This window comes from Mustela lutreola, chromosome 6, assembly GCF_030435805.1.
Source record: "Mustela lutreola isolate mMusLut2 chromosome 6, mMusLut2.pri, whole genome shotgun sequence".
NCBI lineage: Eukaryota > Metazoa > Chordata > Mammalia > Carnivora > Mustelidae > Mustela > Mustela lutreola.
Window position 1 is genome coordinate 97,803,646 of NC_081295.1, and position 12,352 is coordinate 97,815,997.

Consider the following 12,352-nt stretch of genomic DNA (forward strand, 5'->3'; position numbering starts at 1 on the left):
TAGTGAAGCCAATGAGGCCTAGGAAAAAAAATGGGATCGAGGGTGGTGGTGAGGAAACAAGGAGGGAAATCACATAGGACCTACTGTGTAGATTCATTGATTGTGAATTAAAGGCCCATAATTATAACAAGCACATTCTAATTTGCTCATCATTTTGGGGTTGGGGATGATATTTATGGTATATAATAAACAGGATCTTCTACACAGTTGAGAACAAGAGGATCTGCAGTTAATTTGCAGGATGGGGAAGGGATAGGAAATACAGCCAGATGGTCCTAATGAAGGAAGTAGAATTTTCTCTAGAGTCTAACATGTTGGTCTTGTTTTTTTTTTTTTTTCTTTCTGTTTTTATGGATGTGATATTATGACACTCCTATGGGGAACTGATTTTCGGAGATCTTAGAACATGCAAGTAACAACCATAAAGTCATCACATTCATAGGCGTTGCACTTTGCCATCTTTAAGGCAAAACTGTCTGGCCCAAACTTACCCTCCAGGGGCAGCAGTCACCAAATTTCCTTATCACACTTATTAGCAGTTGACTCAGCCCCTGGCGGTGGGGTGGGGTGGGGTGGGAGGTCGTTTTTTTTGCCCTTCAGGGAATTACTAATATCACTGTCCTTATTTCGTAAAAGCAGTCAAGGTGATCTCTATCCAAGATGTGAATTTGGGTGGAGAAGGGACAAGACAGGAAAACTACTGAAATTCCAATATTCATTTGGCAGTTTTCAGTTTTATGGATTTGGATCATTGTAAGCATCATGCCTGAAGTCTTTTTTTTTTTTTTTTTGTTACTATAATGATGATGATTAAAAGTAAACCATGCCCCTTAAAAATATGGTAACTATAGGATAATTCAACATATCTCCTTTTCATGTTTGGTATCATCCCTTGAACACCTAAGGCTGTGCGTTAAAGGGTAATAATGCTTTATTTGAAAGGGACTTCCACATTAGCTGAGGAATCTCTCAGGTGTCCAGGTTTTCTGTAGCTGCTGTGTCATCTTGTGCAGTGGGAAGTCCTTAAGTAGGAAAACGATGACAGGACCCTCTAAGGAGAAACCTGAAACCTATCAGGGAACTGACAAAGAATGAATACTTCATTGCTGGACAGAAACACTTATTCCATATATGTTTTACATATGTTCTTTAATATATGTGGGCATGTAAACACAGGAATTATGGTTATATGTATATTAATTATTAACAAGAGGGGGGTTTTGTCCTAGTGCAGTTATAGGAAGATATGAAAGATAATACAAAACATAGGAATACCTTTAAATTTTATTTAAAGCAGGTGTAACAGGTGCTTTTAAAAGGAGGAGGAAAATCTGGCTCCAATATCCAGCCAACTGTCTAGATGCAATTGTAAGGTGACTCCTGAACATATCTGCCCATCTTTCCCTTAAGAGAAAGCATGGGGTGTAGGAAGCCCCAAGCTATTCCAGGGATGTCTAGCTAGGACTTGGCTGAAAAGATCATCAAGGAGAGGCTGATGGAGCAGCAGGAGCAAAGTTTCTTCCATCAACTTTATGGCCTGAGAGTCATTTTTATTTGGACTTCAGTCTCACCTTTGCTTTTGCCCCCAACAGCTTGTCTCTTTTGTAAATACCAGCAGTGGACCAGGAAGGATCTCTTGGCCTGGGATGATTAGGAAATAGGGACTGATTATTACCTCTGCTGCTGTCTTTTCAGGAGAAGCTGTTCACTTAGCTCGGGATTTTGGGTATATTTGTGAAACGGAGTTTCCTGCTAAAGCTGTTTCAGAGTATTTGAACCGGCAGCACACCGACCCCAGTGACCTGCATTCCCGAAAGAATATGCTGCTGGCTACCAAGTGAGTGTCCCAAACCCTGAGCCCTCCCATCCTGTTGCATCACCTCATCAACTCCTGGGGCAGGGGGCCATGGCCGGGAGGAGGGGGGCAGTGCTTGGGAGGCAATGCAGCCCCCACTGGTGGAGCTGGGAAGCAGCTTAGTGGTAGAAGTAGCTTTTGCAGCCTGTGGATTGCTGGCAAGGAGCTCTCCGGGCTCCACCCTGCTGTCCTCTTTCTCCTCTCTCCTCCCTCTTCCCCACCCAGCTTGATTATGGGCTATGGGTTTGTCTGGGTCTGCTCTATTACCAAGTTTTGGGGGGAGAATGGCTTTATTAATATGAATCCAGGCTTTTTACAGTTCTCCCCAACCCTGGGGAGACCAGGCAGACTTTCTCTGGGTTGGTCCTTGTTCGAGTTCTTCCCCGGATCCCTAGGTGCCCATTTCTGCCAGGTTTCACCTCTCTCTGTTGTATGCATGCTCCGGGTGTCTTTATGTCACCCATGTGTACCCATCTCTACCCACAGCTCTAATTATTCTCTTTCCAACGTTGCTGTTTGGCATCTTCCACAGACGCAAAATTTACTACAACTCCAGAGGGGAAAACAGTAAATCTCTGGCTAAATTTAGGTCTAGAGCTCATTTGAACTTTTACAGTGGGTTTTCTATTTATTTGATTTACTCCTGTCTTTGGCTTCGGTGTCATATTGTTGGTGTTTTATGGCCGGCTCAGGCCTGCAGTGGGCGGCGCTGCGTGCACCCGCACGTTTCTCTCGCAGGCTCGGCCCAAACAGCAGCGCTCATTTATTTAGTGCTGGAGGACGCGGTTTGTTCCGTTGACAGCGTAATTTAAAGAAATATATGGAAGGCTGAAAAATCATTTGCTCAAATTTGTCCAGATGTTTTTGAGACGTGATTGGAATTTGATTGCCCCTTTCCGCAGGGTCAAAAAATATTAATGTCCCAGAACTTTAATTGCTTACAGACCCTGCTTTGGGCTTTGAAGATTTAGAATGTTTGACTCCAAGCATTTGTTCTCCCCAGTTCAGAATTTCCTTTTTGGCACTTTGGTAATGAGTACAAACTTAAGAAAGACTTCCTTAACCATCTCTTCCAACGATCAAAACCTGGCACCCATCCTCTTTTTTGGAAGGTTTCCTTCTGATGCACCAACTAGCAGTGTAATAGATCTATTGCCCTTCTGCCCCTTGCCTCTCTCTCTGATGGTCAGGGAACTGTTGGTGCTTCATAAAAGAGTAAATGTACTTTGGGGAAAAAATAAAACTAAAGTGTATAAATCAGGTAATAGGATTTCCCTAAGGAATGCTTGTAACTTCCCCCACCTCATCACCTCTTGAAATCCTGTAACTTCACTTAGAACACCAATTCTTAACCTGGGGTGAGTATCAGAATCATCTGGGGAGCTTTTCCAAGGTATTTATTTGTGGACCTAGCCCCAAGCTCCCTGAATTGGAATCAGGGGGCAGAGGCATGGATATGCGCATTTGAGCCCTGCAGGTGATTCCGAAGTACCCCTGGCTTAAGAGCTGCCCTATTTAGATAGATAGAACCCTTACCTATCTTTTCCTGGTTGTAAGGATGTAGGTGTGCATTTCAAGTTGAGAAACCAGTAGAGAGGTCGACAGAGGGTAGAGAGAGGGTGTCTGTTAGGATTCTCTACCCGCCAGTCTTAAAACCAAAACCCTTTCTCTTGCTGCAGGTGGGAGTGGGGGATGTATTCTCTGTCTCCTTCAGCCATTACTCTTCCTGGGAGTAATCTCCCTGGCAAAGGATGCCCCAGGGTCACTCATATGGGCCTGTAGTTACCTGCCTTGTTTACCTGTTGTCCAGGCTCCACATGTCCCCAAATGTCAGGCCATGAAGAGAGTGGAGGGGTTGGGACTGGAACTCTGTAGTTTTTCTTTCTCACCACCCCCCTGCCCCCCCCCCCCCACCAGTGGAAACAGACTGACAGGAGATGTCTGCCAGTCTGTGAAAGGCTATGGCCTTTAGGATGTCATTCCTCTGACTGGTAGCAGAGCCAAGCCATTGGACCTTCTGAGCTAAAACCCTCCTATATTAACCCTCTTGTCCACCTCCTATATTAAAAATTTCTCAAATAAACTCAATTCATACTTAGGCACGCAGGATTTCTAAGGCTGAAAGATTCCTCTAAATTGTAGTTGCCTTGAGGAACTAAAAACCTTCAACAAATAAATATCTACCTTCCCGTGTCTTAACCATCTACTTGTAGATGGTTAAGGCTTTTTGTTTTCTTTTTTAAAACAATGTAGGGATCCTTTTATATTGACAACAATCCTGTTGTACAATGATTTTCAGTAGCCTGTGCTTAAAAGAAAGGGTGAAAAGGGGAAGAAGGGGGGAAACATATCTTCCTCCCCAAATACTACAGGTAAACAGATTTTTGCTTTATGGAATCAGCATTCTCTCCTGGAATAAACAGTTGCATGCCCTGGGCCATGCAAGTCTCTGGCAATCTGCTTCTGTGCCAGGGACAGGCTTGTGGCTCAGGGGCTTAAATCTTTCAGGGCTTTTTGAGTCTGATCACCAAGAGGTTAGCGAGGCAGAGGAGAGAAGGGGGAAGGGTTTTGGTTTTGTTTTTGTTTTTTTTTTACAAAACTGCCAGGTAAGAGCCAAAAATTACTGAATATTCAAAACCAAATGCTAAAGCCTAGCGAATTTCCCATGCAGACTTTAAGGGGTCCTGGAACGATGGGGGGAAAGATTGGATTTGAGGGGGAAAAGGCAAGGCTTTGGGATAGAAGGGGTGCATAACTTCCCCACCCCCGCTTTCCTTCTAGTCCCAGCTGCTCCAGAAGGGAGAGCGCTGGGAAGGGAAACAGAGCGGAATCGTCCACATTAGCCTCGCTCTCCGGCTCTTTGGTGACCGGGAGCCTCTGGGCTTGTATGAGTGTCTCCTTTCTAATGCCAATGACAACGACACTGAGTGATTCCCCCCCCCTCCCATTCCTTTCCCTTCTTCGCAGGCAACTCTGTAAAGAATTTACGGATCTGCTGGCGCAGGACCGGACGCCAATCGGGAACAGCAGGCCTAGCCCCATCCTGGAGCCCGGGATCCAGAGCTGCCTCACGCACTTCAGCCTCATCACGCACGGCTTCGGCGCCCCGGCCATTTGCGCCGCACTCACGGCCCTGCAGAACTATCTCACCGAGGCGCTCAAAGGCATGGACAAGATGTTCTTGAACAACACCACCACTAACAGGCACACGTCTGGGGAAGGCCCAGGTAGTAAAACTGGCGACAAGGAAGAGAAACACAGGAAATGAAAAATTTAAAAAAAAAAAAAAAAGAAAGAAAGAAAGAAAAATGTTTTAAATACAAAAGGAAAACAAAAAATTTAACTTTAGCTTTAAAATGTTGGATTGGCTTGGAAGAATTATATTAGGTAGAATACACATACAATCAAATTTTTTAAAAAAGAGCTAAATAACTTAAAAAAAAACTGAGGCGTACAACGGAGCAACAATATCGGTTCTCAGTGTCTATTTCAAGATACACTTGGAGACAAACGTCTGGATTTTCCACTTCAGTTCTTTCAAGCTTAGTAATACTGATAATAAAAGAAAACCATGATTTTCCCCCTTTGGAAAATAAACATAAGACTAAACATGAGAAAACGCTAACTTATTGGAAGAAAATCGGAGAAACGTTGGTGTCAGTGCTTTGAGAGTTGGTTGACTGAGACGCACGAACTTTTTAATTTTTAATATTTTTTTAGGAAACTCGCAGTCCCCACCCTTTCACCTCACCTCACCCCTCTCCCAGCCACTCTTTTCTACGTTGCCCGCCCTCCCTCCCTCAAGCTGTCACAGGAATTTTCCGGGATGAAAATGAGTGTGGTTAGCCCCTTTGCCTAGTGTTTCAGTCTCCTTGGTACCCCGCCCCCACCCCACCCTGCGTTCTTAACTCACCGGCGCCCAGCTCCCGGGCTGTTGGCACCCTTGGGAGGGTGAGGGCGGGCGGGGAGGGAGGCCCGCGGTGGTGCCGGCAGGGCTCCAGCCAGCGGAGCAGAGGCTTCTGCGGCTGAGGAAAATCCAGATTAAGTTGACTCAGACTCATCATCAGTTCCTTTCAGAAATGTTACTAATTCCCAGCCTGGCCAGCATCTGCATACAGAGAATCTTGCATTTGTTTTATTTGTGTCATCTACCAATTTTAAGAACCATAGTAAAAAAAAAAAAAAAAAAAAAAGCACAATATGAATACGTTGATTAGTATGTAATTCCTTCGAAGGGGTATGTACCATTTCATTCTCTTCTGTTTTCCAAAGCTTTGCCCGCATGGTTTATGAGCTTCTTCAAAGAGGACTTGGGCTTCCTACACAATCTATAAGGTACAGAGAAAAAAAAATCCGATCCCTTTTTAATCAAAGCCTGTGTGTCAGAATTCTGCAGGTGCACTTCTTTAAAGAAGCTCAAAGGGAATAATTTAGAAAGTGGCCAATAAGAGATTGAAGTTGCTTTGAGTCTAGTTGCTAACAGATACCTCAACACGGAATTCCAGGGGAGGGGGAGTTGAAAAAATGAATTTTAGGGGAGAAGAGTAAGGGTTCTTGGAGCCCAATATTTTAGCAATATTGCCCTGCTTTTGAAATAGATTCCATTTCCTTGGGCTCTTTGGTGATTGCTATTCAAGCGCATAAAGAAGCAGCTTTTCCAGTGGTTGTGGGTAGGAGGGTGCTGCAAGCTTTCGTGTTTCAGCCACAATTGTTTTCTTACAAGATGCTTTATGAATGAGACACTCCCCCCTCCCAGATGCGTACTTTTGGCATATAATGGCAAAATAATGAATGCAGAGTGAAAGGAGATGTATTTCAGCTTTGAATTTTGCCGTCTGTATACACTGAGACTATTCCCAGTGGATAAAGTTTCCTGCATTTAATGTCTCTCATTCTGGCAGCTCTACTCCTTTCTTGGGCTTCATCTGAGCATTATTATGAAATAAGATCTGGAACCTGTTGTCGCCACCCTCCCCAAAGCAGTGGGGAAATCCACCCTCAGTGGTCTCTAAACTTAGTGTTGATACATGTGCCTCTTTATACAAACTAGACCTTAGGATCTTTGCAACACCCCTGAAAGATAAAGATCCAGAGGTCTGTTCTGCAGGATTTACACGTAGGAACCAGGAACCGCGGGGACTCTCAGTTCTGCTGCCCCATGGGCTTTGGCTTTGGGGGGAGGTTGGAGGATTGGGGTTTAGGCACCTGCTGGGAGCTTTGCGCTGACACTTTTATGGGGGAGGGAGTTAGGGAGCTGGTTTCAGGTCACCAGGAAGGTCCAAGCAACAGTTTATGTCACATCCCAGCCCATCTACCGCTAGCTCCTTTGGGAACATCTGGGTGTGCAGGGCTCAGCCCAAGACGAGGTTAAATACAAAGGTTGGGAACTAAACCTTATGGAGAGTGTACACACTCCATTTCTCCCCAGCTCAGAAGCCTGCGCCTTTGTCGGAGGGCCTGGCCGCTTGCATTGTATGTATTCTGATTGCACAAGGCCAGGAGAAACCACATTGAAAACCATCGTCTCCTTTCCTTGCAGGGCAACGCGCCCCACGCGTGTGACGTTCGAGAGACGCGATGGACGCGCCTTGCTCTTACTGTGCAGGTCCTGAGAGCGTGTGGGCCACTCGCGCCCAGTCGTGTTGAGGACATAGCATCAGCCGCTGCAGGGGCCTCGGGCCGCGCGGGCCCTTCTCGCACTAGGTCTCACCCTAAGGGCTAAGGCGAACGAGAAAGCCCCATTCTCCAGTAGGTAATGGGGTGGCGCCACGCGGGCTGCAGGCGGGGAGGGGTCTCTGCGCTGCCCGTGCCCTTTACCACCAGCGGCCGCTCCGGGCGCCTGCTCCCGGAGGGCAAGTAGCCTAGAAATGTCCGGTGGAATCGGAAGCTTCCCCAGCCTTTGGCAGGGCGAAAACGCTCCCTCCTCACGTTCCTAAAGGTGGGTGATGGGGTACGAATTGCCCTATGTGGCTATGCAGGCTCTCTTCACCGTCCTTCGCCCTGATTCGAGCGTGCCTCCCGCGCCCCCGTTAAGTAGAGCCCCTTGCGCGTTTCCCCTGCCTACCCCCAACCCCGCGTGGAGAGAGCCCACTGCCTCCCCTCTCCCTCACTTCTCCTTCTCTGTACGACCCCCACCCCCTTTGCTTTCGTTAGCCAGGCCCGCTACGTTTATCTGATAATTGAGTTATTAAAAGATTTGGTTTCCTTGGGCCCATAAATCAATAAACAGTAGGATTAACGCAAGAGTTTGCCTTTTAAGTCAAGGGAAACGTTTAAAACAAGCCCTTTTGAGTTTTGTTTTCAAACCAAACAGGTGAGTTGAGGCTTTTCCTCCTCCCTGCACTCTGCAGACATTTTATCCGTGCCGCGTGCCCCCTCCCGAATGCGCACTCCCAAACGAAAAGAGCTAAAGATAGAAAAACGGAGTCAGGATGTGGCAACGCTGCCTTCACACTTTCCACTTTCCAAGTTCCCTTTGGAGGTTCCAAAGGTCTCCTGACCATTCTCTGTCCAAACCTGACTCCTCCTACAGGTATTATGGGCTTGGGGAGGGTGGGGAAGACGGAGCAGATCTCGGGGGAGAAGTTTCCACCATCAAAATGATCTTTTAATTTCTCCCCCAAACTGGGAAACTAACTTTCTCTCACCACTCCCAGCACAAAAATTATCTTGCATTTTTCTTTCCTTCTCTCTGGCTCCACATCCTTAGCTTTCTCCACACCCCCATAAAGAACCGAGGAGGCTTTCAAAGACCTGGCTGTTTTATTTTCTTTGGCCAAGGGAACCGCTTTCTCTCAAGCAATTATTTCATATCCTATGAAAACTTTGGAAAACCTGAAGTCCTGGACTTATCTACACACTGTTCCTCTGGTACAAAGCCTTACTTAAAAGGGCAACTCCTTCCTACTTAGAGTGTTTATAGAGAATTTGTCATCACATCTGATCTCCTGTATGCGTAATACATTATGTGGAAAGGAAATAATAACCTTAAACCATCTGATGTTGCCTCAAGAGCCCAAATAGTGTTTCCCCTCCTGTGCCAATATATGTTAAATTATCGGGGTTAAAAAGAGAAAGAAAAAAAGAAAGGAAAAGAAAGAAAGAAGAGTAAGAAGAGATATCAAAATATCAAAATTCATTTTTCTTTTCTTTCAAAAAGTGGAATGAACACTATTCTTTAAATGCCAAAATTGACGCCACTGTTGAGTTTGTCTCTAATCCACTAATATTGTTTTTGCCACACAATCGAGAAGTATCAATCTATTGACTCTTCTGAAGAAGAGTTCTGGAGGGTATCCATGTTAAGTTTGTATATATTTATTTATGCTTAATTTAATGGGAATGTGTAAATATGGCAAGTAGTTTGGGATTATTTATCTGTGAATCTATACCTCTGTGAATGGGTGGTTAAAAAAAAATGAGAAAAAACAAAAAAACAACGCTTGACCTTAGGTAGAATCCTATCTGAATTTTTCTGTTCTTTATAGACAAGCTGTTATGGTAATGGGTAGAAATTGGTTTATTGTCCAGTGTTGATCTGATTTACACAAATAAAAAGACTGTTGTGTTTTTGTTGTGTTTTCATCTTCAGTTTCTTGAATATGGACATTGTTTAATTCCACAGACAGAAAAAAAGTATAGCCAAGAATTTTTTTTCTTTTTGTCTTCTCTCCCCGAAACGCAGGCAATGTTTTCATTACAGCATAAACACAATAAATTTTGTTTCTTAGAAGAAAAGATACTTTTGTTTTCACTAGGAGGTGTTTTTTTTATTTTCTTAATTCCAAGTTGACACTCTTCTCTCCTATTTCTAACTAGATTTGTAATAAAAGCTCATGTTCACTGCATCTCTTGGTTTATTTTTGCCCTTTAAAAAATAAAAAAATGAGGTGTCAAATTCACTTCCCAGGTAACTAAAGGCTCTGTGTCTCAGTAACTAAAGGGCTCTGGGTCCAAGTCAAAGATGATGCTCCCCTCCCACTGCTAATAGGATTCCATTCTGGCATGGTATTCCTTGAGGAAATGGTGTAGGAGATGCCCACAGGGCCAGGTATGGGCTCCTGCACCCTACACCTGGGGATCTGGAGGAGTTAACTGGCTTATTTCAGGATTGAAACCAACCCTGACCTCACCAGCTGTGCAAGGCCCTCCATAAACAAATGAGGAACAGCTCCTTTGACCCAGAGGAGGAAAAAGACATAGTTGTCTTAGGAGGCTGGATCTTACCTTAGGCTCAGGGGCTGCCTAGAGAAGCCAGAGCTTTTCTCATTTGGGTTAATGGGCTGCAGTGATCTTCTCAATCTGTGTTTCATCCCAAGGCTTGGGTGTCTTCCCTGAGGCAAGGAAAGTAAAGTCATCCAAGATGTTACACAGTTTGGACAAGTCACTGTTTCTCTTTGGACCTCAAGGTCTTTATCTGTAAAATGTGGGCCTCTTAGGGTCCTTTCCAACATTGAAATACTGCCTGGTTTAATTATAAAAAGCAGAAACAGTAACATGTATATACATTTAAGGATAACCAGCAAAGTCAAATCTTGATAACTCCAGATTAGGAGAGTACTTAGCATGTAGTTGGTGCTCAGTTAATTAATAATATGCCTCCCATTATCAATTTTCTGTTTTTCAGGTGAATCATTCCCAGTTGGACTTCCCTATAGGGAAAGACAGAAGGGACAATGGAATCTGCTTTATGTGAGATCTTCCACTTCTTCGTTTCCTTATTAACTAAAGAAAGGTGGGGGAGGGTATCATGGCTAGAACTATAAATGACCAAATCAAGAACCCTCCTCTCCTCCCTGCAAAAAGGAAGGGAGGTAGAAGCAAGGGAAGAATTGCAAGGGAAATGTGATTAAGAGGGCATGCAATCCATTTATCTATAATGAAAATAGGTATACGTATTTGTATTTACCTCTGGCTCAGCTGTATTGCATTGAGTTCCCTTTTCATTTACTTTTTGGGGAGAGAGGGCTTGGTACCACTGGGATTATACAAAAGGAGTGGTGAGTAATAGCCATTTCCTATGGCAAGTTCTCCTGCGGAAGCATCAGCTCCAACTCTGGTGAAACAGACCTGTCATCTATCATCCCATAGGTGAATTCCAGACCACCCCACCCTTGCCACCACTATTTGACAAGGAGAGTATCTGAGACAATCATCTTTCCTAGGTAAAAGCCAGAATCCTGAGGGGCCCAAATGTGAGAAAAGAACTGTGAAAGACGTGGAAGGAAGAACTAGAAAGAGAAGGAAAGGGGTTAGGGAGCCTGAGACAGACTTGCCTAACAAAATGGCCTTCTCACAGTTCCCCAATCCCTTTGTTACTGTTTTACCAGGCTGTGGAGGGAGTAAGGAAAGCCACAGCTGGAACCGCAGGGCCAGGGTCCCTGGCCACAAGGCCTGCACAGGGACCCTAGGTAACGTTGGAGGAAGTGTCCCTGCCTGCCTTCTGCCAGGAGGCAGCCAGCCACATTGAGAGCCTTACAGTGCCCCCTTAAACCCGCCTGCCCACCGGTATTAGCGGCTTAAGGGCCCTGATTAAAAATAATGCTAGGAGGAAGACTTGCTTTTTTTTTTTTTTTTTTTTTTTTAATGAGGCCACATTCTTTTCCTTCATTTGCAAATAAAACCTAGGGCAACCAGAGCCTAGAGCCCCTAGAGGGGTGCTGGCCTAAAGGGATGTGTCCCTTCCTGAGGGAGATCGGGGCTCCCTGACAGCAAGCTGCCTTCCATGCTTGAACTTCGAAAGGGCGGTTGTCTGTTACGTAGAAGCCACAGAAATTAAACGCGCAGCTCACAAGTCCATTAATTTTAGCTCTCCATTAATCTATTTATAAGTGAGCCAGCGCTGGCTCTATAAATACAGTCCTATAAAATTGAACTCCTTCCCATAAATCTTCCAAGTTGTTTATTTACATGTATTCCCTCGTCCTGTAACGAGCCTCCTTTAAACTTGGGGAAGATTCGAGCCGACTCCACCCGGGATGGGGTGTGCTCACCCTCCCTAGCTTCCTGGTTGGAATCCTAAGCTCCTGGGGAAGGAAGGAAAGGCACAGAGGCAGAGGGAGAGGAGGTGGGGTGGAAAAAGAGGGCGAAAACTCATTTTTCCTTTTTGACTTTGTTCCCTCGTTTCTACCCCAAACTCACTCTCTCCGTATTTCCCATCACAAGCTCCACGTTGATTTATATCGTCATAAACAGCATTCGTGAGACTATGGCTTCTCTCATAGCTTGGGGTGAGCTCCTTTTTCACTTCCCTAGCAGCCACTAGTTTTAAATCAGGGCTCATAAATAACCCAGTCGCTTCTTTTGGATGAGGTCGCTCAAACGTCTCCTGGGGTCCACTTTCTTGCTTGGATCCCGATTCCCTACCCTCCCTCAGGTCACAAGTTGGCACCGCCCTTCCCGCATGTTTCCAGAACGCAGTCTGGAGCAGCAGCGCTCAGCCGGGGCACCAAGCGGGTGACACTGACACCCAGGCAAGGTGTCTGCGTGCGCACGCAC

The 12,352-nt window shown here is 45.3% G+C and overlaps 1 protein-coding gene across 9 annotated transcripts in view; it reads left to right on the plus strand.

Annotated features, from left to right (window-relative positions):
* The window catches only part of TFAP2B (transcription factor AP-2 beta), a 29,564-nt gene extending 20,138 nt beyond the window's left edge, over positions 1-9,426 (plus strand). For 4 of the 9 annotated variants that reach the window (XM_059178218.1, XM_059178222.1, XM_059178223.1 and 1 more), the window contains 3 exons: positions 1,696-1,837; positions 4,823-5,082; positions 6,128-9,426. In XM_059178218.1, coding sequence (XP_059034201.1) covers positions 1,696-1,837; positions 4,823-5,082; positions 6,128-6,189 — 464 coding nt within the window. In that variant the 3' untranslated portion in view covers positions 6,190-9,426. Of the gene's footprint in view, positions 1-1,695; positions 1,838-4,822 lie in introns of all 9 variants that reach the window. The other 5 variants (XM_059178219.1, XM_059178221.1, XM_059178217.1 and 2 more) reach the window with 3 other exon arrangements.
* The last annotated feature ends 2,926 nt before the right edge of the window (positions 9,427-12,352 follow it).